The sequence below is a fragment of the Zingiber officinale genome, chromosome 7B (genome assembly GCF_018446385.1).
Source record: "Zingiber officinale cultivar Zhangliang chromosome 7B, Zo_v1.1, whole genome shotgun sequence".
Taxonomy (NCBI): Eukaryota; Viridiplantae; Streptophyta; class Magnoliopsida; order Zingiberales; family Zingiberaceae; genus Zingiber; species Zingiber officinale.
Genome location: NC_055999.1, coordinates 101,287,032 through 101,313,108, shown reverse-complemented (window position 1 = coordinate 101,313,108; position 26,077 = coordinate 101,287,032). Strand labels below are relative to the sequence as shown.

At 42.0% G+C, this 26,077-nt stretch overlaps 1 protein-coding gene across 1 annotated transcript; it reads right to left on the bottom strand.

Annotated features, from left to right (window-relative positions):
* Window positions 1–718: 718 nt before the first annotated feature.
* LOC122006550 (putative metallophosphoesterase At3g03305) lies at window positions 719–18,990 on the bottom strand. The gene is made up of 4 exons (XM_042562098.1): window positions 18,670–18,990; window positions 16,556–16,797; window positions 1,208–2,719; window positions 719–1,126 (listed from the first exon to the last, which is right to left on the bottom strand). The coding sequence occupies exons 1-4, from the start codon at window positions 18,965–18,967 to the stop codon at window positions 998–1,000; spliced, it is 2,181 nt and encodes a 726-aa protein (XP_042418032.1). The 5' UTR covers window positions 18,968–18,990; the 3' UTR covers window positions 719–997.
* Window positions 18,991–26,077: the final 7,087 nt, after the last annotated feature.

Genomic DNA, 26,077 nt, shown 5'->3' with positions numbered 1-26,077 from the left:
TTTATTCCATAAATACTTTTATATATATATATATATATATATAAAAGTTATCTAATAATTTCTATGGTGTGTATAGAGTGAATTTAGAGCTTTGATTTTATAATTATTTTAAAATAATTTTAATAAAATTTAAATAATTTTAATCAATCAGATAATTTTTTAAAAATATAATAGTGTTAAAAAAATTTTAAATTCATGATACACATATTGTAACAGTTATAAAATAATTTTTATACCTTACAACAATTACTAAATAGTAATTCTAAATTTTAAATTCTACATTCACCATAAACATATTGTAAGTCATTATAACAGTTGCTCAATAATTTCTATACATTATAATAACTATCAATAGTTGCTATAATAATATTAGATCAAAGGATATTTTCTTATTAAAATTATTACAGAAGTGCTCATTTTAACTTTAATTTTATTTAATGATTTTGTAAATTATATACGTCCATTTAATTTTTATATTTTCTTAGCAAAAGTGGAAAATGATACACAGTCATATATATATATAGGAAGTGAGGTATCTTTTAATAAAAAATTAAAATAGAACGTCCTTATTCGGTATAAAAGAGGCACCCTTTTCATTTTTGCCTAAGAAGTTAAGATATATTAGTAGTAAGAGATGGATATTGTAATTGTATAAATTTGATTGAGTTTGCTCAATCATGATTATACACTTTAAAAAATAAAATAAAATGAGTACTGATATTGCATTGTTCATTGATAATCATTAAAAGGAATAACCCCCAACCATGCCTGGATTACATACTAGCCTTTGCCAAGAATTAGGAAAATAAAGAAACACTAGAACATACAAAGCCATGCCAGGAAACATAACTGCGCCTCATGTGGACATTTGTTTATGAGCCAGCTTGTCTATGGTACAAATAGAGTCTACATGATATAAGATGGTAGATGTGAATCGTATGATGACTAATAATTCAAAGTTTACATGAAGACATAAGTGCTTTGGTTGCCATTGTTGTTAGGGCTCCATGTTGACACTCATTGAACACATATATGCTCCCACAAGAAGTAACAGTGGTGCCCATGACAAGGCAGGTGATAACAAAACCGGCCGAAATCCATAGGCAAGCATGAGGGTTAGGCATAGCTGGGAAAAATAAGAACAATGAGAATATATCTAACACAGAAAGGAGGGAAAGTTAAATCTTAGATGTTGGTAGATAGTCACCTTACAATGAGTGAGTGCAACAACTAGACAACCAAGCAGAAGGAACCTCCTCATCCAACCACGGCAAATCTTACATGTTGGGGATAAATTTTGATAGTTCGATGGAATCATGGTCGCAAGTTGTGATATTTGTTCTGACTCAATACGAGGCATTGGTTCATTCCGGCATTTTGATTTCCCAAGAAGATGTGAGTAAAATGCTGATCTTTCTGCAAAGAGACTATAGATAAGAACAAACATGGGTGTGACCACCAAGTACAGGAAAGGCAATGTGATAAGCATTATATCAGGAGTTCCCAACTTCTGTTGACCATCTGGTGAAGGCACCATCCATCCGGATAAATACATACTAGCAATGTCGCCATTCTCAGATGTCGCATAACCCCAAAACCATGGGAATTTGAGTAGGCAAATAAGATATATCAACATAGAAAACCATGATACTCTGTTCCTCGAACCCTCCATCAAGACCTGGTATATCACAAACAGGTTCTTTTGCTGCTGGATCGACAACGAAATGGACTGATATGATGCATATTTCTCAATATGGCAATTCGAAACTTTTGGAAGAAACAAAAGTACAAGAAGAAAGCAAATATTGCTCCATAGAAGAACCGAATATAAACTCTCCCACTCGACTTCAAAAATCAAATAAGCAAGCAATGTACTTCGATAAGGTGCCTGTTTACCTTCCACAGAAAATGGTCTAAGGTTGCTTGTAGTCTCCTTGCCCTGTGAGTCCAAAGCAGAGACCTGTAATACGTAACGTGTTGCTGATGCACTCCGGTAATTTTCAGCATTCCATCGTCCACAAAATAGTAGCTTGTTAGATGCAATATCAATAAGCTGCAAAGGCACTTCTTCGACTGTTTTGTAGTTCCTAGATGAATCAAACACCTTAGCAGTCACATTAATTATTTTCTGGGAGGAAAAGACAAGAGCATTAATATCATTTCTGAGTGAGTGATTGTTATGTTCAGCATTCATCATTCTTGAGTCAACAGGATATGTTATGAGAATAGTTGTTTGAAAACCATCCTCAACTTCAAATTTTCTGAGAAAATCAATATCAAGGAAAGAGACCACTCCTCCATCAATGGCAAGAATTCTGATCAATCTAGAATCTTTCCAGTCTCCTAATTCCCACTCCCAAAAGCTCCTACTCATTTTGGGAACCTTATCATCAGAAGATGATTTTGATGAATGGAATCTCCAAAGTTGTTTGCTTATCTTTGCATGAAGGTGTCCGCAAATGTACGAGGAAACTAAATATTTTGCAAATAAATTTTCATAACGCTGCCCCTTTTCAGTTGAAGCTGTAAAAGACATTGGATAATGCCCAAATAAAACTTTTGTCACTAAATTATTGGGATAAATATCCCAATACTGCAATTCAGATTCAACAGCGGCAGCTCTTCTATCAGTTGGATGACCAAATAAATTTGATGGTCCCCGAATTCCAATGCTAATTGTATCATCAATGCCAATGAACACATATTTTCGATCATTGCCCTAGAAAACCTTCACATAAATGTCAGTTCAATTTTTACACAGGCAAAGAAAGTCAGTTTCAGTGTAAACAAATTTATGAACAAGTATAATTGATGTTACATTAATTTTCTCCAAACATCAGTTCATATCATGCAAGGCAGATAACATTAACAGTATCAGCATCAAATTGGTCAAAATTAACCCATTGTAATTTTCCACTGTCATGGAATTATTTAGTTTAGTATTTATAGTATGTACAACGAGCAAAGTTATGAACAATTGAGGAGATTTTGGAAAATAATTATATGCAATCCTCTATGACAGTTTCCCTGACATTGTAATCTTAGCCTTTATACATCGTTTAAATATGTTGTTTACTCAGGTCTTGAGTTAACTTTCAAACCTTCAACTTTAGTCAATTCAATTTATCTATAAAATTTATAAGTTGGGGTTGACATGTTTATGATTTTTTTTTTTCAAATTCTAAAATTTTAAAAATTGTTTTATTGGCATGATGAATACTAGCCTCAACAAACTTCGTTGTTTCCTAATTGATAATTTTCCTCACCAAAGCAATAGCACTTCTATGACAATGTAATCCTTTCCATATCATTGAAGACATTGTTCAATTGCACAACAAGGCACACGTTCACACCACTTACCTCACTTTTCAGATGGATCAAAGTGCTTCACTTCCCAAATCTTTAGCATGTTTAATATGCACCATTGTCAATGATGGCAAAGGGCATATCCAAACCCCTAAATACACAATAGGAGGCAAGGGACAAATGCACTTTTAGTTCCTTCCCTTTTCTGTCATATTATGTTAATCAAACATATGTTCATCCAAATAGGCAATTCTAATAGAACAATCATCAAAGTCTATATCTCATGCTTGTCTATATTTTCTTAAAAGATCAATCACATTATATCTAATTTAATTTATTATGATTTCTCTCTTCAAAAATAAATTTTTGTACATTAAATAACTTGCACAAATATTTTTCCTATTTTTCCATAATCTTAATAAATAAGAACCTTTTGATCTTTATTTTTATACCTTTAAGATTACCCTAATATTTACAATTCTTTCTCTGTCTTTAGCAATCCAATAGATATTCTTCTTCACATGACATGCTCAAATTTCTGTTAGTTATAAAAATTGAGATTTACTCAATATTGTTGATGCAGGTGCACAACATGTAACCTAGGGTTTTGATATATGACTAAGGTTAAAGTTAGGTTAGTTGTGATCTAACATGTTGTGTCAACACAACATGTTTACAGGTGCAAGATATTTGGCGGGAGTTAAAGTCTTGGTTGTGAACTAGGCAATGACTAAGTCTTGGTTATGGATCAGGCATGAGCTAAGTCTTGGTAGGGACCAAATAATAAATTCCTAACTGGATGGTAGATGAATAAAGTCCAAATGATTAAGGCTTGGTTGACAAATTCCTAGCTAGATGCTAGGCGACTCAAGTCTAAGTTATTAAGGCTTGGCAGTCCAAGTGTGCAGAAGGAGCTGGTTGCTTGAAAAAAAAGTCCAAGAGGTTGATTGCTTGGCACAAATCCAAGTGTGTAGAATCAGCTGGGAGCTGATTGATTAGCAAAACCGAACTAGACAGATTAATCTAGTTAAGTGCGAGTAACTTCACATTTTGTATCATACTCATTACATATAACAATTGCAAGAAAGCATGCTAGACAGTTCCAGGCAACTGGATGGAGTTCGGGAGCGACTAACCGATGATAACTCTAGACGAAGGGATTTCAGAGGGTCCAAGTAACCATATGAGCTAGGCGACTAGGTATACGAGCAACTAGTTATACGGGCGACCGAGTAGCTTTTAGGTGACTGGGAGACAACGTTATCAACAACCCGAATACGTTGGCCAAGATGAAGTTTGACCCTTGCCCAAGCGATCTGGTGGTATACAGGCAACCGAGAAGCTACATTAACGTTATCTTACGGATATAAGTTGCAGCCATGTCAGCACTTGTACAAGCGATCAAGAGGGCTCCAGGCAACTGGAGAGTTCCTATATAAGGAGCTTTAAGGTAGAGCTTTCCATTCATCCCTCAATCATCTAGCCTTGTTCTAGTACTTTGAGCGCTTTTTTCACTTTCTATGCTATGACACGCGCTTCATTTCCGATCGACAATACCTACAGTAACAATTTGTATTTGTTTAAGTGATTGCCTTAATTTTTATTGTACTAAATTTTTAGATTCTTTTTCTGTAAGGTTTCTCCACCTAGGAGAAATTAGAAATAAAAATTAATTTTTTAAACTACTGCATATCTACAATTCTGGTCTATACGTCTAGTTTGGTTAATCGACTTGCATGCTTTAACTACTAATGTCTTTGTCTTACTTGATTGAATTAGTCTAAGTTAAATTATTATTTCTGCTGTGCTAACTCTGATTAATTCACTTTTTATCTGCTTATTATTTTTGTTATAAATTTTTTTAAATGTTATTCACTCTCCTTCTAGCATTGATCTCGATCCTACAAATATCTCTTCCCTTATTCTTAGGCAATTTCTATTTGAAAAGTCAAACATTAGTCATTTGAAAGATCAACATTTGATATGCTAAAAGAAACAACAAATTTAAACAGGTTAGACAAAATTGTTTATGGTGGTTAATCCTGTCCAAATCACTGAACCAACGGACGCTGGGCACGTGGCGCTCTCCTAGTCGATGACGTAGGCCTCCGTCTGGTCGCACGAATCTCCGGCGAGCCTGCACAAAAGTCGGGCCGGGAAGGGGTTCCCGGCGACGACCCTCCGACGCTCAAGTCAGGCAAGCAAGCAGTGAAAAAGTGGCTCTCCAAATATTAGAACGCGTACCTCCGGCGAAGGATGAGAGTCTTTATATAGGGCAGCGGAGAAGCGAGTGTACACAGGGTGTACACGTGTCATACGATAAGGCTTGTCGGTGAGCTTACGACCCATACCGAGCATGTCCTCGATGGGACGGTGGAACCCCTGTCATAAGATTTGGAGTATGGCTACGTGCGAACATACCACTGTCGAGAAAAAGATGTCATTGCCCTTTTGCCCTTACTCACTGGAGGCGTCCGCCGACCGCGACATCCTAGGAAGTATCTGATGGTTTACTTAGGAGATTCTCAATCACGTGCTTTGTGGAGACTATTAGCGATGCTACCGATGGCTTTGGCGAGCGATCTATCGGCCTGCGATCTTGTTCAACCACGACTTTCGGCGAGGCGCGTTTAACCATCAACGGACACGGCGGCGCGCCCTCTCCGACCGCCACCGCCACTTTGACTTCCACGTGGCGTTGACTCCACCGGACGGGGGCCCTTTCACCGGATCACTTGCCTCCCCTTCAAGTCTAGTCGAAGGAGGCGATTAGTCCGACTGACTGGACTGCTAGCCTAGCCGGGCGGCGCCTTCAGGCACACCTAATCCGCTCGGCTTTTCACAGGGATGACCTTTAAGGTTAGTCAACAGCAACCTTCCTCGGATCTCCTCGTAACCCGTGCCAATCTTCGACATTAAGGCTGAGCATGCGCTCACTAAATGCATCGAATGACCGAACGCCACGTGGCGAACTGTCGTCATCGTACGGCGGCGACGGTGTGGTGCTTTGATAGGATCGAGGCGGTTTGAAATGGACGGCCGTGCGGCCTCCACCCTATAAATCCTTCGCTCTCTTCTCTCTCACTTGCCTTCGCGATTTCGACTTCTGCGCCCCAGCGCTTTGGAGCTCCGGCGATTTCGCTTCTGCTTTCCGACGATCCCCGGTGTTCTTCCTTTATCCTTTTTCCTCGCAGTAAGGCTCTATACCTTTTCTTTCTTGTTTCCGGTGTTTACTCCGTATTTGTCTCCCCAGTTTCAATCCTTGAAATCTCTTTTCGCTTGCTGTTGTTTTTCTCCTGCGTTTTTGCTTTTTTGATTTCTTCCGATCGGCCCATGGCTAGCTCTTCCCATCCCGAAGACCAGTCCCTTAGCCCTTGGTACACTACCATGCAGTCACGAACAGGCCGCCGCACGGAGCTTTCTGTGTCTTCCGCGACCAGTTTACTGCCAGTCTGCGTTTCCCTGTACATCCCTTTATCATAGATGTTTGTAACTTTTTCGGTGTTCCGCTCGGCAGTCTAGTACCCAACGTCTTTCGCCTCCTCTGTGGTGTTATCATTTTGTTCAAAATCCACAACATCCCCCTCCGACCGGAGGTCTTTTATTATTTCTATTACCCCAAGGCACCTTCATGTTCAAGCTCGGCCCGGCCTAGTCTTCTTTGATAAGCTCTTCCAATAAGCATTGGAAGGAGCTTTTTCTACATTCGTATGCCCGATCGGGCCAATTCGACCAAGTGGCGGTGACCTACCCCCACTCCCGGTGAAGAAATTCAAGACCGACTACCTACATCGTGAATATGCTGGCGATGCGACATCAATAAGCTTCTTCACGAAGGGTGATGTACATCTTCGGCTGAGTCCAACGGACTCCTTCCGAGCGGCATTTTACTCCCTTTGTTTTGATTGCTAGCGATTTCTCTTCTTTCCTTCGGCGGACATCGTCGTGGACTCGGAATGGCGGCGTTTTGAAGAGAAGGCGGCGGCGGCCGAAATGGAAATCTTTGGGTATCCCGGCCGGTCGGATCCATGAAGGAGAAAGCGGGACTCGGTGGTCGGTCGCTCGACTTCTCAACAAAAGCGTGGCGGTAGGCCACGATGGGGAACCAAGCCCCGAGGAAGGTTACGCTCGGGAGGAGGAGCAACCTCTACAAAAGAGGCGTGGAGACTCCCCTGCGGTCGGTTACCTCAGCGGTCCAACCATCGAACGGGTCATCGCGTCGGACTCCGAGCCATTAGCACCCGATTGCTCGTCACTCAACCATTCATTCTCGGTTCCCCTTCCGATCACGGCCGGACGACCTGATGTAGCCACCGTCTGAGTCACTCTTCATCTCCGGCGCCCGACCCACCGCGCCCGAGCACACCATTACCTTGAAGGGCCCCTAGCGAGATGTGGGCGGCGACGCGTCGCGATGATCCCCTCTTGGCAAAAGCCACGCAGGAGGCGAGAAGTTCGTTTTTCAAGTTTTGCATGCATTTTCCGATCGCTTCTCTTGCATCGAGATGGGTGGAAGAGATAGCGATCTCAACCGCTGGCGATGGTGGACGAGGAACTAAAATGGCGTTAGTCCGGCTCCACAAGGCCGTCGTACTCAGTGCGGGAGCTCGAAGGCTCGGGGTTCTTGGCGAACAAAGAAGGCACCGGGCTCACCCAGAGCTCGGCGTCAAGTCGCTCGACACAAAATAACCTTCGCCACCACTCGAAAAAACACGGCCATCTCCGATCTGGAGAAAAAGAATGTTGAGGCTCGGGGTTGGGCGAAGTCAAAGAGTTGATGGAGCGGCTTGACGAGAAAGCAGTCGCTCGGCAACCAAGCATAAGGACGGTGACCACCTTGCGAGCATCCTCGCTGCGTCTCGATTGGCCTTGAAAAGTACGAGGCGGCCGAGTCGGGTTGCTGCTCTGAGACAGGACTACATCCGCTCGCCCGAATTCTCGGAGAAGATCTGCGAGCGGATGTACACAGCCTTCGACTTGGCTATGACCGCCACCATGACATATCTGAAGTCTAAGGGCCTTCTTCCAGAGTCCACTGCTATTCCGGCCGGGGATCAGGTGGCGCTTCTAGATAACATCCCCAAGACCCTTTATGATTACATTGAGTAGACGTCGGTAGATGTAGTTGGGCCGCTAGGCTAAAAAATGATCTTTTCTGTACTTAGGCCGCTCGGCCTAAAGTTTTAATTTTAATGCAATGTTTTTCTTTCATGTACTCAGTCCTTTTGCTGGTGAATATGTGTGTTGCCCGCTCGCCTATTATCACCTCTCTGATATTCGAAAGGTTACTAAGTATTTGGCATTGCCCTTCCGCTCGGCTTAATACGTAATATTTCGACTACTTAATATTCCGCGTTGATAGCAGAGATCGCTTGCTAAATATCGATGAAGTACCTTTGGGTGCTGGGCCGAGCGGAACGTAGAGACGATCTAACGATATTGAAGGCGAGTTTCTGGGCAATTGCTCGCCATCTTCCGCTCGGAAGGTTTATAAACGCCGGCTCGTCTCTATTTAACGTCGAAGCTCGATGGTCTTCCGTCCGGAAGGTTTATAGGCGTCGGCTCGTCTCTCGATATTTAACGTCGGAGCTCGGCGGCCTTCCGGAAGGTTTATATACGCCGGCTCGTCTCGATATTTAACGTCGGAGCTCGACGGCGCTTCCGAAGGTTTATAACCGGCTCGTCTCTCGATATTTAACGTCGAGCTCGGCTCGTCTCTCGGACGGTTTATAGACGCCGACTCGTCTCACGATATTTAACGTCGAGCTCGGCGGCCTTCCGCGGAAGGTTTATACGCTCGTCTCGATATTTAGCGTTCGGCGGCCTTCCTTCGGAAGGTTTATATCGTCTCGATATTTAACGTCGGAGCTCGGCGGCGCGGATAGACGCCGGCTCGTCTCGATATTTAACGTCGGAGCTCGGCGGTCTTCCGGACGGTTTATAAGCGTCGGCTCGTCTCGCGACGTCGGGCTCGGCGGCCTTCTCGGACGTCTCGATATTTAACGTCGGAGCTCGGCGGCCTTCCGCTCGCCGGCTCGTCTCGATATTTAACGTCGGACACGACGGCCTTCCGCTCGGAAGGTTTATAGACGCCGGCTCGTCTCGATATTTAACGTCGGACACGACGGCCTTCCGCTCGGAAGGTTAGACGCCGGCTCGTCTCGATATTTAACGTCGGGCTCGGCGGTCTTCCGCTTGGAGGTTTAGACGCCGGCTCGTCTCGATATTTAACGTCGGAGCTCGGCGGTCTTCCGCAGCTCGTCTCTTGATATTTAACGTCGATGCTCATAGGCGCCGGCTCGTCTCGATATTTAACGTCGAGCTCGGCGGTCTTCGGAAGGTTTATAAACGCCGCTTGTCTTCGATATTTAACGTCCTCGGCGGTCTTACGGTTTATGCGCGTCTCTCGATATTTAACGTCGGAGCTCGACGGCCTTCCGCTTGGAAGGTTTATAGACGCCGGCTCGTCTCTCGATATTTAATGTCGGAGCTCGACGGTCTTCCGCTCGGAAGGTTTATAGACGCCGGCTCGTCTCTCGATATTTAACGTCGGAGCTCGACGGTCTTCCGCTCGGACGGTTTATAGACGCCGGTGTTGGGGTTGCAAGGTTGCAAACATAGTCTCATATTAAAAACACATGGAAAAGATCATGGATTTATAAGAGAAAGATATCTCCATTGACATGAGGCCTTTTGGGTAGAGCCCAAGAGCAAAACCATGAGGGCTTAGGCCCAAAGTGGACAATATCATGTCATTGTGGAGATATCTAAATTCTTTTCGATCCTACAATTGGTATCAGAGCCCGGGCGGGAAGGTTTAACCACCGATCAAGAGCTATGGTCCAATTGAACCGTGAGTCTGATATTGACCTCGAACAAAGTGGGGCCATGTTGGGATCAAGAGGACCAGACACCAGGCAGGAAGTCCTAGTAGGTCGGGTGGACCGAGGAAGTCCTAGTTGCGGCTAGGCAGGAAGTCTAGTAGGTCGGGTAGACCGAGGGGGGGAAGTCCTGGTGGGTCGAGGCAGGAAGACACAGTGGGTCGAGGATCGGACGTGGGAAGCCCATGGTCCTTTGTTTGAGGATTGTTGGGATGCGAGGGTGCAAACATAGTCCCATATTGAAAACACATGGAAAAGATCATGGATTTATAAGAAAGATATCTCCATTGACGGGGCCTTTTGGAGAGCCCAAGAGCAAACCATGAGGGCTTAGGCCCAAGTGGACAATATCATGTCGTTGTGGAGATATCTAAATTCTTCTCGACGATGGCTCGTCTCTCGATATTTAACGTCCGAACTCGACGGCCTTCCGCTCGGAAGGTTTATAAGCCAACTCGTCTCTCGATATTTAACGTCCGAGCTCCGCTCGGAAGGTTTATAGACGCAGCTCGTCTCTCGATATTTAACGTCGAGCTCGGCGGCCTTCGCCTCGGAAGGTTTATAGGCAGCTCGTCTCGATATTTAACGCCGGAGCTCGGCGGCCTTGGGCTAATTTTAACACAGTAGCTCATGAACACACTAGCCATCCTTTAATTCATTTACGCTTCTGCATTCTGAGGGCGACTAGAATATACAAAAATGAGTTACACCAGTGCACCTTTTCTCGGCTCTGAAGATGATTCGCTCCATGGCCGATCGATACCGTCCGTTTCATCCTCCAAATAGTAGCGTCCGAGCGGAGCTTTGCATAACCTTGAAGGCCCGCCCGGAGCTTCGAGCTTGCCAACGTTACCGACCAGCTTGACTTTCTTCCACACGAGGTCGCTGACCGGAAAAACTTTGGGATCACCCTCTGATTGTAGTTCTGCTTCAACCAAATCCACTCCATGTTCCTCCGCTCGGCGTTGCCCTCATCGTAATTTTGGATCCGGACGGATTCGACACCGACTTCGACGGGAATCAACGCTTCGCCGCCGTATACCGGATGAAAAGGCGTGACGCCCGTTCCTTCCTTTGGAGTCGTTCGGATGGCCCATAGGACGCCCGACACTTCATCCACCCAACTTCCTCCCAAATGGTCGAGCCGAGCAATTGCTTTGGGGATAGGCTACGGATGTGAAGTGTTGCTCGATGTCATAGCTTTTGCACCAATCTTCAAGCAATTTTCCTGTGAACTGCCGCCCGTTATCGGAAATAAGTCGCGGGGATGCCGAACCGACAGATGATGTTCTGCCAAATAAATTTCTTGACCATCCGCTCGGTGATCTTGGCTAGTGGCTCGGCCTCCACCCACTTGGAGAAATAATCAACCGTCACCAATAAAAATTTCCGTTGTCCGATCGCCATAGGAAATGCAGTGGCTGCCTTCATTTCTTCCGCCGGTCGGTGAGAGAAATTATGATACTTTGACAAGAAAGGCACGTCGCGACGGTCCGAGCGGCATCTGCTTGTAAAGTTGGCGAAGTATCCGGCCAGCAGTATCTTTTAGCTAGTGATCGCCCGCCCGGATGTCCCCCGCACGACCCTTGATGCACTTCTTGGAGGATGTATCTGCATCTTCTGAACTCACGCATTTCAGAAGCGGGAGAAAGCCTTCTTGTATAGTTGATCTCCGATGAACCGACCGGCTCTCCTCCTTAGTAACTGGGACTCATCCCGATCGGCGTGGAACCCGAGCGGAGGAACTCCGTGATGGGTGTCCTCCAGCTCGGAAATGTGAGACCCTCCATACGGTCGATGTGCGCCACCTTCAATTGGTTGCTGAATGGCGACAGGCGTTATTGAGCTCGCGAGTTTGCTAACTCGTCTGCTGCCTCTCGGGTATCTTCGAACAATGACTTCTCTAAAATTGGCTTTGAGCTTCGAAAGGCTTGAAGCAGATGCGAATCCGAATGAGCGTTACCGGCTCCCACGTATCGTCTTTGCTGCAATCCGGTATGAGGGCCTCGTACTACCGCCGTTGTTTGTAGCTTTATAATCCAGTAGGACGAATAAGTGTATCTTTTCTTCTTGAGGAAAGAGCAGCATTCCGAGTCGAGTGGACGATCCGTCCACAAATATTTTCCACATAGCTTCCGGCTCAATTCTTCACCTCGGCCACAAAGTCCAAGGATTGCGCTTTGATTGCCGGGCGGGGCTGGTATTGGATGTCAAATTCACTTAACTCCGTCGTCCATTTGATGAGCCGGACGATACTACAACGTTGGAGCATTATTGGACAATGATGGTATGCGCTAGGAAGTATGGACGAAGCCGCCGAAGCAAAGGGCAACTTCTCGAGCCCAGTGTAGCGAGATTGAGATCTTTTAAAATATGACTAAGAAAATACACTCTTCTCCACTCGCCCTCACTAGTCTGCTTGCTCGTTTGAAGATAAATAGATACAGAGCTCAACCCTCTTACCAGGGCTCTTGGAGTTGAATATGTCTTGAATCTTGCTCGTGAGGAGCATTATCATTCCATGTGAAACTTGTGATTTTGAAAAATGGAAGGAAATTCTCGGGAGAACGATAAATCTTATGGATATTACTTATGAAACAAGCAATTCCCTCACTTGGAGGCGGCGTATCTTGTAAGGCTTTCACCTTGCTGGGATTTGCTTGATTCCCGCTCGGTTACTATGTAACCCGACGCCCTCCTTTTGCTCGAGCAGGCATACGTGGATTTAGTTTAACCTCCTCGGTCGAAAGTCTCCTCCGTGTCTTGAATAGATCGGCCGGACGGACTTGATGAGAATGTCGTCACGTATACTTCGATTTACTGATCGCTCCTTGAACACTTTGTTCATGACGATATGTGGCTCCGCGTTCTTCATCCGAGCGGCATCACATTATAGACGGCGATGGCGATAACCTTTTCTTGGCGATGATAGCCTTGTAGCGTCGGCCATATCATGACCGGTGGAGTCCACGATTGATCGATTCGAGGCAGGATAAAAGTCTTTCGCGAGCTTTGTTGAGATCCGAAAATCTATGCACTCTCCACTTGTTGCGGCTTGGATACTAATACTACGTTCGCCAAGAAGCTCGCGTATATGGCCGGCCTCCGGTGACTTCTCCACCTCCGGGATGATGGCATTACGCTCGTGAAATCCCTTTTCTACTTCACGTCGGACGCGGCTCATATGCTCGGCGAAATTCGGTAGCTCGTGCGTCGACTGAGACATCACGGTTTCTCTAGGGTTTGATCACTTCCATTTACGGCTTTCCTCCGGTCGGCCGAGCGTTGTGGCCTCCGTCGGGTCAGTGAATCTGCACTTCCTCTTTTCTTCATAAACTAAAGAGGGAGGCTTTTACATTATAGTGTTCACCTCGATCGTGGCGCCTTCCGGCGGAATTGGCTTCGGATCTCGATGTAGCATCGCCGAGCTGCCAATTGATATCCTCGTACTTCTCCCACTTTGTCCTCGGCGAGGAACTTGATCTTGGTGGAAGGTGGAAGCGGCCGCTCGGAATTGAGAGCTAGTCGCCCAATATAACGTTGTATCCGGCGGAGAGTCCACCACGAAGTTTGCGACTGGCGTCCTTACGGCGGCTCCTCTCCCGGTGATATGGCCGCATTTAATCGTCGAACCGTTCATTGCCAGTAAACCCGTAAAGGCGTTGTCGTAGGCGGACTCGACTCGATCAATTTGCGATTGATCGAATGCTCTTGAATATGATATTGACCAGCTCCACAGTATCGATAAAAGCGGTGAATAGTGTAGTTGGCTATTACCGCTTTGATGAGAAGGGCGTCGTCATGGGACTTCAACTCCTTCCAAGTCCCCGGGTCGAAACTAATTTCGGGTCCGCTCGCCGTTCCTGGCTGCAGCCGACCGCATGGATCTGTCGGACGCTCGCCTTCCTTGCTCGGTTAGAGTCACCTCCGGTCGGCCGCCAATGATAATGTTGATCTCGCCTCGGGAAGTATTACTTATTTTTTCTTCAAGCGGACGGTCGGGACCGTTCTCTAGACATTCGGCGATTCTCCCGCCTCGGAGTGATGCCGGGAGTCTGTTGTTTCGCTGTCGACCGTCCCGTCGGCCATGAGTTCTCTGTCGCTTGTCGGTGAGGGAGACCGTCGACCGCCATTCCGGGGGATGAGCAACGAGGAAGACTTGACAATCCCTTGTGTTGTGCGTGTCCGTCCGGTGGAAAGAGCGAACATCGGGTCCATTTCTTCTTTGGCTTGGGCAGGGCGCCACGTGGGACCTAGCATGGGGAGCGGATTGCTTGGCCCTTGGTCCTCCGGTGGGTGGCGGCTTCCGCTTCAGAAGAGGCCCGCCGGTTGGAGTTTTTTCCGGCCGGGCTTCCTCCACGTTGATGTATTCGTTGGCCCGGTGTAGCATGTGGTCGTAGTCTCGGGGCGGCTTTCGAATGAGCGATCGGAAGAAATCCCCATCCACTAGGCCTTGTGTGAAGGCAATCATCATGGTCTCCGAGGTGGCCGTTGGAATATCCATGGCCACTCGATTGAACCGCTGGATATAAGCTCTGAGCGGCTCTCTTGGCTCTTGCTTGATGGCGAACAAGCTGACACTCGTCTTTTGATAGCGCCGACTGCTTGCAAAATGATGGAGGAAGGTCGTTCGGAAGTCCTTGAAGTTCGTGATGGACCCATCAGGCAGCCTCCGAAACCATCGTTGAGCCGATCCAGAGAGGGTGGTTAGAAAAACTCGACACTTCACCCATCCGTATATTGGTGCAGGGTAGCAGTGTTGTCGAATTTACCCAGATGATCATCCGGATCGGTGGTCCCATTGTATTCGCCGATCGTCGGGGGCACGTAGTGCTTTGGCAGAGGATCCTTCAAGATGGCTTCTGAGAATTGGCGATTAATCCGCTCGGGCGATGTATCCGCTCGGGGGGCTTTCCCTTTTCTGTCGTCTCGTCTTGGCCTTTCATCCAAAGAAGATCCCCGATCTCGATTAGTTGCTGCAGCTTCAGGAGTGCGGAATAGGGCCCGATGGAATGCAACGGTGGCACGAGGTGCTCCGCCGGCCTCACGATCTTGATGTTGCTTGCCGCTTTCGGTGGTGCCTTGTTTACTTCTGAGCTTAGCCCTCAACTCGATCGGCGTCGAGTTCCTCCGTGGAAAGCGTCACGTGTCTTGTCATCTAGCCTCGTCCATTGTTTCCGTTCGGATGCGGGGCGATTCCTGAACGGCCAAATTGATCTTGTCGAATCGAACCAACGGACTGGGCACGTGGCGCTCTCTGGTCGATGATGTAGGCCTCGTGCACGAATCTCCGGCGAGCTGCAAGTCGGGCGGAAGGGGTTCCGGCGACCCTCCGACGCTCAAGTCAGGCAAGCAAGTAGTGAAAAAGTGGCTCTCTAAATATTAGAACGCGTACCTCCGGCGAAGGATGAGGGCCTTTATATAGGGCAGCGGAGAAGTGAGTGTACACATACCGAGGTGTACACGGTGAGCTTACCTGACCCATACTGCTACAGTCCAAGCATGTCCTCGATGGGACAGCGGAACCCCCTGTCATAAGATTTGGAATATGGCCTACATGTGAACATACCCGCTGTCAGAAAAAGATGTCACTTGCCCTTTTGCCCTTACTCCCTGGAGAGCGTCCGGCCGGCCAGCTTCCGCGACATTCGGCCGGAAGTATACGGTGGTTTACTTAGGGAGATTCTCAATCACGTGCTTTGTGGAGACTATTAACAGTATTCTACCTGATGACTTTGGCCAAGCGTGTAGTATGATCGGCCCTGCGATCTTGTCCGCTGAGCGCCGGAACCTGACTTTCGACGAGACACCTTTAACCATCAACCAGACACCGGCCGGCCGCCCGGCCGATCGAACCGACCCCTCTCCGACCGGCCACCTGCCACTTTGACTTCCACGTGGCGTTGACTCCACCGGACGGGGGGCCCCTGTTCTTACAACCGGATCAGTGGTATTTATGATATAAGAGGAAAAAGTGTAATGTCACCCGATGAATAGTCATAGGAGCTGTAAAATTAAATTTCTATATAGAAAATGTAGAAGAAGCATGCATGCGGATTCAGAAGAACTTAAAAAAGTTAATGAAATTATAAAAAAAAACAGCTTGTCTAATTATGGTATCTAACTTAAGTTGTTCTAGGTATTAAAATGATTATTAGCCGCGTGCAAATTTTAATTGTTTAAGACTGGGAAGAATTCGGTTTAATTTCCAATAATAAGAACCCAACTTGGATGTTTGGAAATTAAAATGTCAATGACAGTGCGATTTGTGATTTGCCAATTTTGTTCTCTTGCAAGAAAAAAGTTAATTCTGTGATAAGGAAAAAGTATAATTTGATAAACCATTAGATCCAGATTGGGAGTTCTACCACAAGAGAGATGCTCTGGATGGTGCTTAGCCTTCCTAGTTGTGCGCTAACACTGTGGACTGAGAAAAAATCAAGCGGATGTCCAACATGTGGAACTCCATATTTGTCATGATTGCCTCTTATATCAAATATTATTCTCTTGTCCAAACCACTATGATTGACAACTGCTTCCATACTGTTTCTGTATTGGATCCATTCTGATAAATCTTGCCTTGTTGTTGTTCTTCTCTTGTTTTTGGCATCTGATTGCAAAAAAAAAAAAAAAGAAATAAGAAATTTTGACAAAAAGGAATAATGCAAATTAGGAATTAAATTTTTCAAAATTTTCAACTAAAAGATTATTTGGTAGATCCTTTATATAGAAGAATCCGTTAATTAAGGTACTTTTAGTCTGGTAATTATGGTTTGTTTAAAGAATAGAGAATTTGTTCCAAGTTTGAATGAGTTTTATAATTTACTTTTTAGGATTATTTCTCTCCTAGAATAGTTTAATTTATTTCCTACTTTATTTGAGTTAATTATTAGCCTTTAAGGAACCTCAATCCTCCATGTTAATTATTTTTTCAGTTTATAAATATTCCCATTCATAATTTTTGTTCTATGTGTGAAATATTGTCCCTCAAGCTGCATCAAAAACTAAACCATTGAGTTGGCATTATATCCCTCAATGGCTGACAATCATATAGAAGACATCAGTGAAAGAGTTTGTATGAGAACGTGTTAATCTGTTGGTAGCAGAAGTCCAGGCATAATGCCTAAGTGAACCATACTAGCTCATCCTAGTATAAGAAACAAAAGGGTCAGTGAAGCATCATTCAACCTTTTCTTACATCATTTTAGTAAGATAATGGTCAAAGCAACTCTGTCCAACCTTGATCTATGTTCTTTTCTGTAGAAAAAAGAAGTTGTGCATCCATTAAGTTATTCTAGGAACCTCTATCTACCAAACTATTTTCATTATATCAGCCAAAAATTTACAACATTCATCAACTCCTAATATCAACACACAGATGTCAGCAGCCAAAAAGTCAACTATAATATCAGCTTCCACATATTCTTCCCACCAAAACAACTGTCTACTGATTACATCCAATCCACACAACAATAACTAAAAATCAAACTGACCAAAACACCTCCATCTCCCAACGCAAAAATCTAATTGCTACTTTTCAATCATATATAACTGCGAAGGCAAGAAAAAAATGATTGCAAAATTCAACAGCTTCCCTAATTGCCATAAGCTCTCCTTAGCACAAATGCAGCATAGAAACAACCCTTTAATAGTACTAACTCCAACCACTTATGACCAACCAGATAACATAAGCAAAGTTCCATCTCAGTCGTCCATGCCACAATCACACAACACCTGCATAAATTCCTCCATAGTATCAAATACATTTTACTCTTAATTTCATTACCACATCTATTTTCAGGCTCGTTAGCACCATTAAAATCCTGTATCTCCACCATAATGCTTCATAGAATTGCCACAGGCGACAACCAAACTACCTCTTGATACTTCTTCCTATTTCAGTTTTTCCAATATGTGTCACATAGCAATTGCACTGCAGATCTCATCTCATTGGCCTGTATTTTACTGGAAGAATATCCCTCCCCTAGCCACATTCCACTCATCCAATGGCTCATAAAACTAAACTTCCATCCCTTTATCTCCTCAATCCTCCTCAACACCTCATAAACATAGGAACAATCTAAAAACGTATGTCATATTCCATAAAATCTATACCCATATTGAAGCATGCACAGGTATTATTAGCATTTTTTTTTTCATTTTTTAGTTAAACCCATGTATAGCTTTTCCACAATGAGAAAAATCAAGGAACTATTTTGAAAGTTTTCATGATCACCAAACATCAGATAAGCAATGAAAATCAACAAAATTTACACCCCAGAAAGACTCTTGACATCAGAGCACCAGGGATCATGATGTCCAACATTTATGTTAAATTCAAATTTTAGATTTTTTTTTTTAGCTCTGGATTTTCTAGAAGAACAATTGAATTACGAACCGCAAAAATTGCCAAACCGATCGAAAAAAAACATGAAGAACTAGAAGTAATTCAATTAGGAAAAAGAGGGGTAGCCTAGCCTACCTGTGATGTCCCCGGTGATCAGCAGAAGCGCGGGGCGTATAATTCGAAGCGCGGGAGCAAGTAGGCGGACAAGGTCAGAAGCACGGTCGGGGTGGTACGCGCTGAGGTGGAGGTCGGAGATCTGGACGACCCAGGCGACGTCCCCATCCATGGGGAAGGACTCCCTTACATCCGACTCCGCCTCCATTGACGACGAGGATGCGTAAGGGAAGGTGAAGAAGAAGATGAAGCAGCAGAGGAAGACGGAAAAGGCCGTGGTCGCCATTGTTCGCGGCCTTCGCACGGCGAGAAAGGGCATTTTTTTTTTCTAATTTAGTTTTTTAAAATAAATTGTCCCTTGCAAAATAATCGTCAATTTATCCAACAAAACAAAACAGATGATTATGAGTTTTTACCCATTATAATCACGTACGTGATTTTCTCTTTTAGTTTTTTAATTGCCTCTCCGCTTCCATCATTATTTTATGAATTTTTTAGTTTGGTGCTGATTTAAAAAAGTATAGTGTTGTGTTGTTAATTTCTGTTATTAATTATAAGAAACAAGTAATAACGTATTGTTAATTTAAATGTTAAGAGATCACACACAATATATTAAATCGAATATCTTTGAATTATCTTTGATTTGATATATTATGTATCTCATAATTCAATTCAAGTTAAAAGTTATATATTATTGTTGATTAAAATTTTGAGAGGTCATAACTTTTGATTTGGATTGAACTACATCACGCATAATATATCAAATCGAAGTTTGTTCAAAGATATTCTATTTCATATATTGTGTATCCCATAGTTAAATTTTAATCGAAAGTTATCACCTCTTAAAGTTGAATTCATAGTTGTAGTAGCTATAATTTTATAGCTGCTACAACATATATATTGAATAAACATTAAGAGATCATAAATTTTAACTCAGACTGCAACATGGGACATATATATATCAAATCAAAGATCTTTGAACAAACTTCGATTTGATATATTGTGCGTCCTGTGGTTCAGACTCAATTAAAAATTATGTTATCTCAAAATTTAAATCAACAACAACATTGTTATTGATTTCTGAAAATCAGCAACACATTGTAGCAATATGAAATCTTAGTTGTTGTTGGTGGTCCTAATAAGACCGGCTTTAGGGGGCGAATAACCTGCAATAACAATTTTAACACTTTCTCTTACTATTTGAATTTAACAAGAACAAATACACGTTAGTCAAACAAAAATAATAACATAAAAAGTAAAGGAGATAAAACAAGTTACTTGATTTGCAACCGGGGAGGTTACTAATCTAAGGCAGTAGAAAGCGCACTATCAAACTCCTTCGACATTGTTGAAGAAGGAGTAGCCCCTTACAACATTTAAGTACAAGAACAGAGAAAATAGATTTGTAACAAAAGTACAGAGTGTGTGTTGTCTATTGAACTTTGAGTACCAAGGCTTTATTTATAGTCTAGTGGTTAAAATTAACCATTAGCTGACGTGGCACCTCTTGGGCGCTTCGACCCGGTTTGGGCGCTTGAACGTGGTCAATTCGATCCACTCAGCAATGACTTCTTTCTAATAGAACTTTGCTTCCCGAGCACCTAGACGTGGTCCGGGCGCTTGGAGTTGACTAACGTATACTCCAATGCTAATCCTCACTGCAACGTCTCACTAATTAGGCCGAGACATCTCGGGCACCTGGACCTAGTCTGGGTGCCTGGAGTCTGGGTGCTTGGGTGATTCTCCGACCTTCCAGAGTTGACCTCATTCGAACCCAACTCCGGCCTTCTCCTCGAGCAGTCTTCCTCCTTAGCTTCTCGTTCCTCGGAAGTGTCGTGAACATCTTTCTCGTCCGCTGTGTTGGGATGTATACTATAAGTCTAGCTTTTGTATGAACATCTGTTTTGAAATATTTTGAAATAAGAATCACTTTGGTCAAATGTTTGCATTTTATATTTATATATACGTTAATACAGTTGTTCATTTAATTTATATTGTAGATAACATGGTGTATGGTGCCACACAGAAGATCATGTTATCGGTTCCTTATAAATTATAAATAGTAGCTCACAACCAAGATAGATTAGGACAAACCATTGGAACGGTTGTAGTGTAATTTGTTATTAATCTGTCTTAACTATAAAATTACACTGGTACACTATGTGTGTATTGAGCAGGATCATTTGAGGTTGTTCGATTTATACTGACTATATAAAAGAACAGAACCTCTGTTATTATGAATGTGCATCCTCTTAATCCCTATATAATAACAAACACATATACTTAGTATTTATTTCTTTAACTTATCAATGGGTGAGATTTATTCGTTAAATCAATAGGCCCGATGAGTTACGAAATAGTACTGTTTATATGGTGTGTTGTTGATTATAGAAGGAATCTGTGTCCTAATTATTTAGGCTGGTGATATCCCCTTAAGGAGCTCATAAGGATTATCATGTAAACCCTACAGGTGGTCTTACTCCGACATTATAATAAAGTTGAGTGGTACTACTCTTGGAATCATATGTTAATTAATTGAGTTGTCAGTAACTTATTTAATTAACGGACATACAATATCTTAAACACATGGAGATTAATGCACTCATGATAAGAAGGAGCTCATATTGTAATATGGGATTGGTGTGATAATTCAATAATAACCCTTTAGTGGTATGTGTTATTATTGATGGACTTGGGTTGGGTGTTCGGGCTGAACACAGGAAGCCCAAGCCCATCAGGAGGCCTAAATCAATTCTTCCTCTAGGTCCCTGTTGTAGTCTCTATATAAAGTCTCGCATCCACCCATCCACAACTTGGTTTGGTTTAACTTAACTTGGTTTGGTTTAACTTGGTTTGGTTTAACTTAACTTGGTTTAGTTTAACTTAACTTGGTTTGGTTAAACTTGGTTTGGTTTAACATAGTTTGGTTTAGATTTTTTCTAAACAAAATTCTGTTATTTTTTCATTCTTTGTAACTGACGGCAAACCTATAAAAAGGAGTAGGTGGTGGCCCCTAAAACCTAACTTTCTAATTTTCCGCAATTTCCCTTCATCCTTGTGGTCGGCGCCCCTCTTCCCTTGCTAGGGCCGGCCACATCTCCACCTAGGGTCAGCCACATCTCTTCCTTGTGGTCGGCGCCCCTCCTCCTCCACAACAAGGGTCGGTGCCCCCTTCCTCTTTGCTTAGGGTCGGCGCCCCTTCTCCCTTGGTGGGCGGCGGCTTGAAGAAAAGGAAGAAGAGGAAGAAGAAGATTACAAGGTGCCCCATCCTAGAGCCTTCTTTTGTAGCCGGCGGTTTGGAAACCGAGAAGAGAAGGAGGGTGGTATTGTCTTGGTAGATCGTCGCCCACACGACGTCCAAGAAGAAGAGAGGAATACGACAGAAGATCAAGAGATCTTTAGCTACAAAGAAAAGGTACAACTAGTTCTTTAATTCCGCTGTGTAACTAGTTTTGTTTTCTTCGTATCGATTTTGAATACCAACACAAGAGGTCGCGATCTTGTACTTGGATCAAGGTGTGCTTTGATCTGTCAAGAATTTGCTTGATTGATCAAACACATGTCTAATTGAACATGCGGGTTGCTAGGAAAAGTTCTGTACTTGTACAATTTTTTTTGTATAGGAAATTTAAACAGAACGGAATTCCAGCGCCTTCACGTTGGTGTACTCTTCCACAACTCTTCACTTGGATGCACCGAGCCCGTCGACTTGCTTCCCATGTCATTTTTCTTGCTAGCTGTGTCTTTCGCTCAACTTCTTCTGTTCTTAAGTCCCTGTACACTTAGACACAAGAGATCAAAATCGCAAAGCCAAACTTAACTCAGTTGATCATATTAAAACCAACTCGGGGTACTTATAATCTCTCCCTTTTTTATGTACATCAATACAAGTTAAGTTAGGGTAAACTAAATAATAAAATAATTTATTCTAAAATAAATAAATTTGCAAATCAATACAAATAGTACATTTTCAATAAATATAAGAAAAATTAGATACCTCCCCCTTAACTTAATTCCTAATTTCTCCCCCTTTGATAAAAAAAAATATTAAAAAAATATATGAAAAAATAGAAAAATATTGGAAAATTTTTTTAGGGATTTTAAATAGAGCATTCATGAACATATCCTTTTACTGAACTTATTTTTTAAAGATAGTGTTTTTTTACCAGTTAATTTTCTATTTTGTCAAAAATAATTTAAAAATAATTTTTAAGTTTCAAAAAAATCTAATTTTTTTTTATGGTCAAACAGAGATAGTTGAATCAAGATAAAATTTTTTACAAAAAACATATTTTTATTTTGACCAAAATAAATATTTTTTTACAAAAATAATGACTTTCAAAATTAAATAAATAAAAATAGAATTTATTATCTAAAAATCTTAATGATTTTTCTAACCATTCAAAACATAACGATCTTCAGGTAAAGTTTTCTAAAATTAATCATTGAAAAATTTTAAATTTCAAAATTATTTTTTTTATCAAAAAATTTATAAAAAATTATATAAGTGTCTGAAAAATCTCAAAATATTTTATAACAGTATAAAACATAATGTTTTCTAACAAAAATAAAGTTTTTTAAAAATCATTTTTTGAAATAATTTTCATTTTAAAAATCCTAATTTTGTTAACAAATTCATGAAAACAGTATATACCATTAAATAAATTTTGAAAATTTTTCTATTAGCAGATAATATCTTTGTTTTTCATAAAAAAAATTAAATAGAAACTATAAACGGAAGGTTTACAAAATAATTAAATTTACTAACAATATTAAAAATTAAACCAAATTAAATTTAAATATGAAAATAAAATAAATTAATAGTTTAGAATATATTTAGGAATTTAAAATAAATTTCTACCTACTAGATTTATGAGAAATTTTTTAGAATATAATTTCTAAGTATATTTACAATTTGGCCCATGTGAGTTCTAATATATCAATTTAGCCTTTTAGTATTTTTTAAAATTTGAAATTGGTAAAGAATTGGAGCATGCATAATTATTTTTCAATAAGTCTATTTATTCGTTTAATTTTAAATTTTCTGTTTGAATTTTATCAATATATTCTAATGGACATCTATTAATTAAATTTATTTTTAACTCATTGTTATCTTTTTGTTCAGATTCATACATTTAGTTTATAAGTTGCATAAGGATCTAGATAGCATTTTCACTGTTTCATAAAGTTGATCAAGAGGAAAGAGTTGTACTTCACTTACTATGTCAGACTTGTAATTTAAAGTCCCCCTTCATCGATGCTCTCGATGCTTATCTCGGACGAGACTTCCTCGTCTTCTTCTTCTCGGTGACTTGCCATTAGTGCAAGTCCAGTGTACGCTTCAACTTTTGATTCTGATGACATTTCGTCCCATGTAGCTTTCAGATTCTTATGCTTCGATTGTCTTGGCCATTTGTCTTTTTCCGTGCTTTTGAGGTTCGAGCAATTGTCCTTAATGTATCCTTCTTCTTGGTAGTCGTAGCATCTAACTTTCCTCGTTGTCTAGAGAATCTTGTTGGTCTGTCTCTTATTAAAGTTATTAGACTTAAAGAACTTTGAAAACTTCCTTACCATAAAAGTTGCTTCATCTTTATCAAGAGATGATTTGGAATCCAGCTCGATCTTGTTGGCTTGTAGTGCGAAACCCTGATTTAGTTTTTTCTTTGTCATGTACATTGAGACTCATCTAATTCAAAAGTAGAGAATAAATTTTCTAAACTACTTATCTCAAGGTATTTGAAAATATAGTAGGAATCTACTATAGATATACATTCTAGTGTTCTCAGGAACGCATTTAACGCATACCTTAGTGAATTTCAATTTGTTACCGATTGTCTAAGATTTGTGAGTTTGGTGATTAACTCTAAATCCTTACGTGTAGATGAGCTACTTTTTCTTCCTTTTCCATCCAGAGGTTACTGAGTTAATTTCGGAGCAGGTCTCATCTCACTAGCTTAGCCTTTGAGGTTCCTTCATGAAGATCCAAAAATTTCCCCCGGAGTTCCTTGGAGGAGTCGTAGACGTCAATTCGGTTGACTTCTTGCACCGGTAGAATGCTCAGCAGATGAAATTCTAGTTTATCATTTACCATGAAATAAACTTGTTCCTTATTGCTTTACAGATATTCCTATTTTCTTCTTCATACTGATCTATGGGTGCTACAAAATCATATTTTATTGTCAAAAGAATTTCAAAGTCTGTTTTGAAAAATATCTCCATTCTATTTTTCTAAATTATGAAATCCCCCTCACACTTTGGTGGGTGAATGCTCGATCTAGTCATCTCCTTGCTTTAATTGGCAGTTAGTCCTTCTAAAGAGAACCTTGCTCTGATACCACTTGTAAGTCTGATGAGGCGACTAGAGGGGATGAATAGTCTGCAATAACAATTTTAATACTTTCTCTTGCTATTTTAACTTAGCAAGGGCAAACACACATTAGTCAAACAAAAATAATAATATAACAAAGTAAAGAGGACAAAATGAGTTACTTGGTTTGCAACTGGGGAGGTTGCTGAACCAAGGCAATAGAAATCCACTATCAAACTCCTTCTTCGACAGTGTCAGAGGTAGAGTAGCCCCTTACAACGTTTAAGTACAAGAATAGAGAACATGGATTTATAACAAAAGTATAGAGTGTGTCTTGTCTATTGAACTTCGAGTACCAAGACTCTATTTATATCTCATTTGTCAAAGTTAGTCATTGGCTGATGTAGCACCTCTCGGGTGCCTAGACCCAGTCCAGGGGCCTGGACTTGGTCAACTCAATCCATGCTGTAATGGATTATTTCCAACGGACTTCGCTTCCCGAGCGCTTGGACGCGGTCCGGACACCTGGAGTCAGCATACATGTACTCTAGTGTTGATCCTCGCTACAACATCTCCCTAACTTGGACGAGACATCCTAGGCACTTAGACTTTATCCAAGTGCCTGGAGTCCGGTCTCTTGGATGATTCTCTTACTTTTCAAAGTTGAGCTCACCCGAACCCAACTCTAGTCTTCTCCTCGAGTAATCTTCCTCTCCAGCTTCTCATCCCTCTGAAGCGTCGTGCATGCCCTTCTCATCTGCCAGTGTACTCTTCTATAGCTCCTCATCACTTGGATGCACTGAGCTCATCGACTCACTTTCCATGCCATCCTTCTCGATGGATGTGTCTTCTACTCAACTTCTTGTGTTCCTGAGTCCCTGCACACTTAGACACAAGGGATCAAAACTGTAGAACCTAACTTAACTCAGTTGATCACATCAAAACTAACTCAAGGTACTTACAGCTATAACTATAAGTTATAACTTTTAGAGATCATAACTTTTGATTCAGGTTGAACTACCGAACGCATAATATATCAAATAAAAGCTCGTTCACAGTGTTGTTGAATTTAAGAAACCAACAACAACATATTGCTAACTTAAATATTGAGAGACCATAACT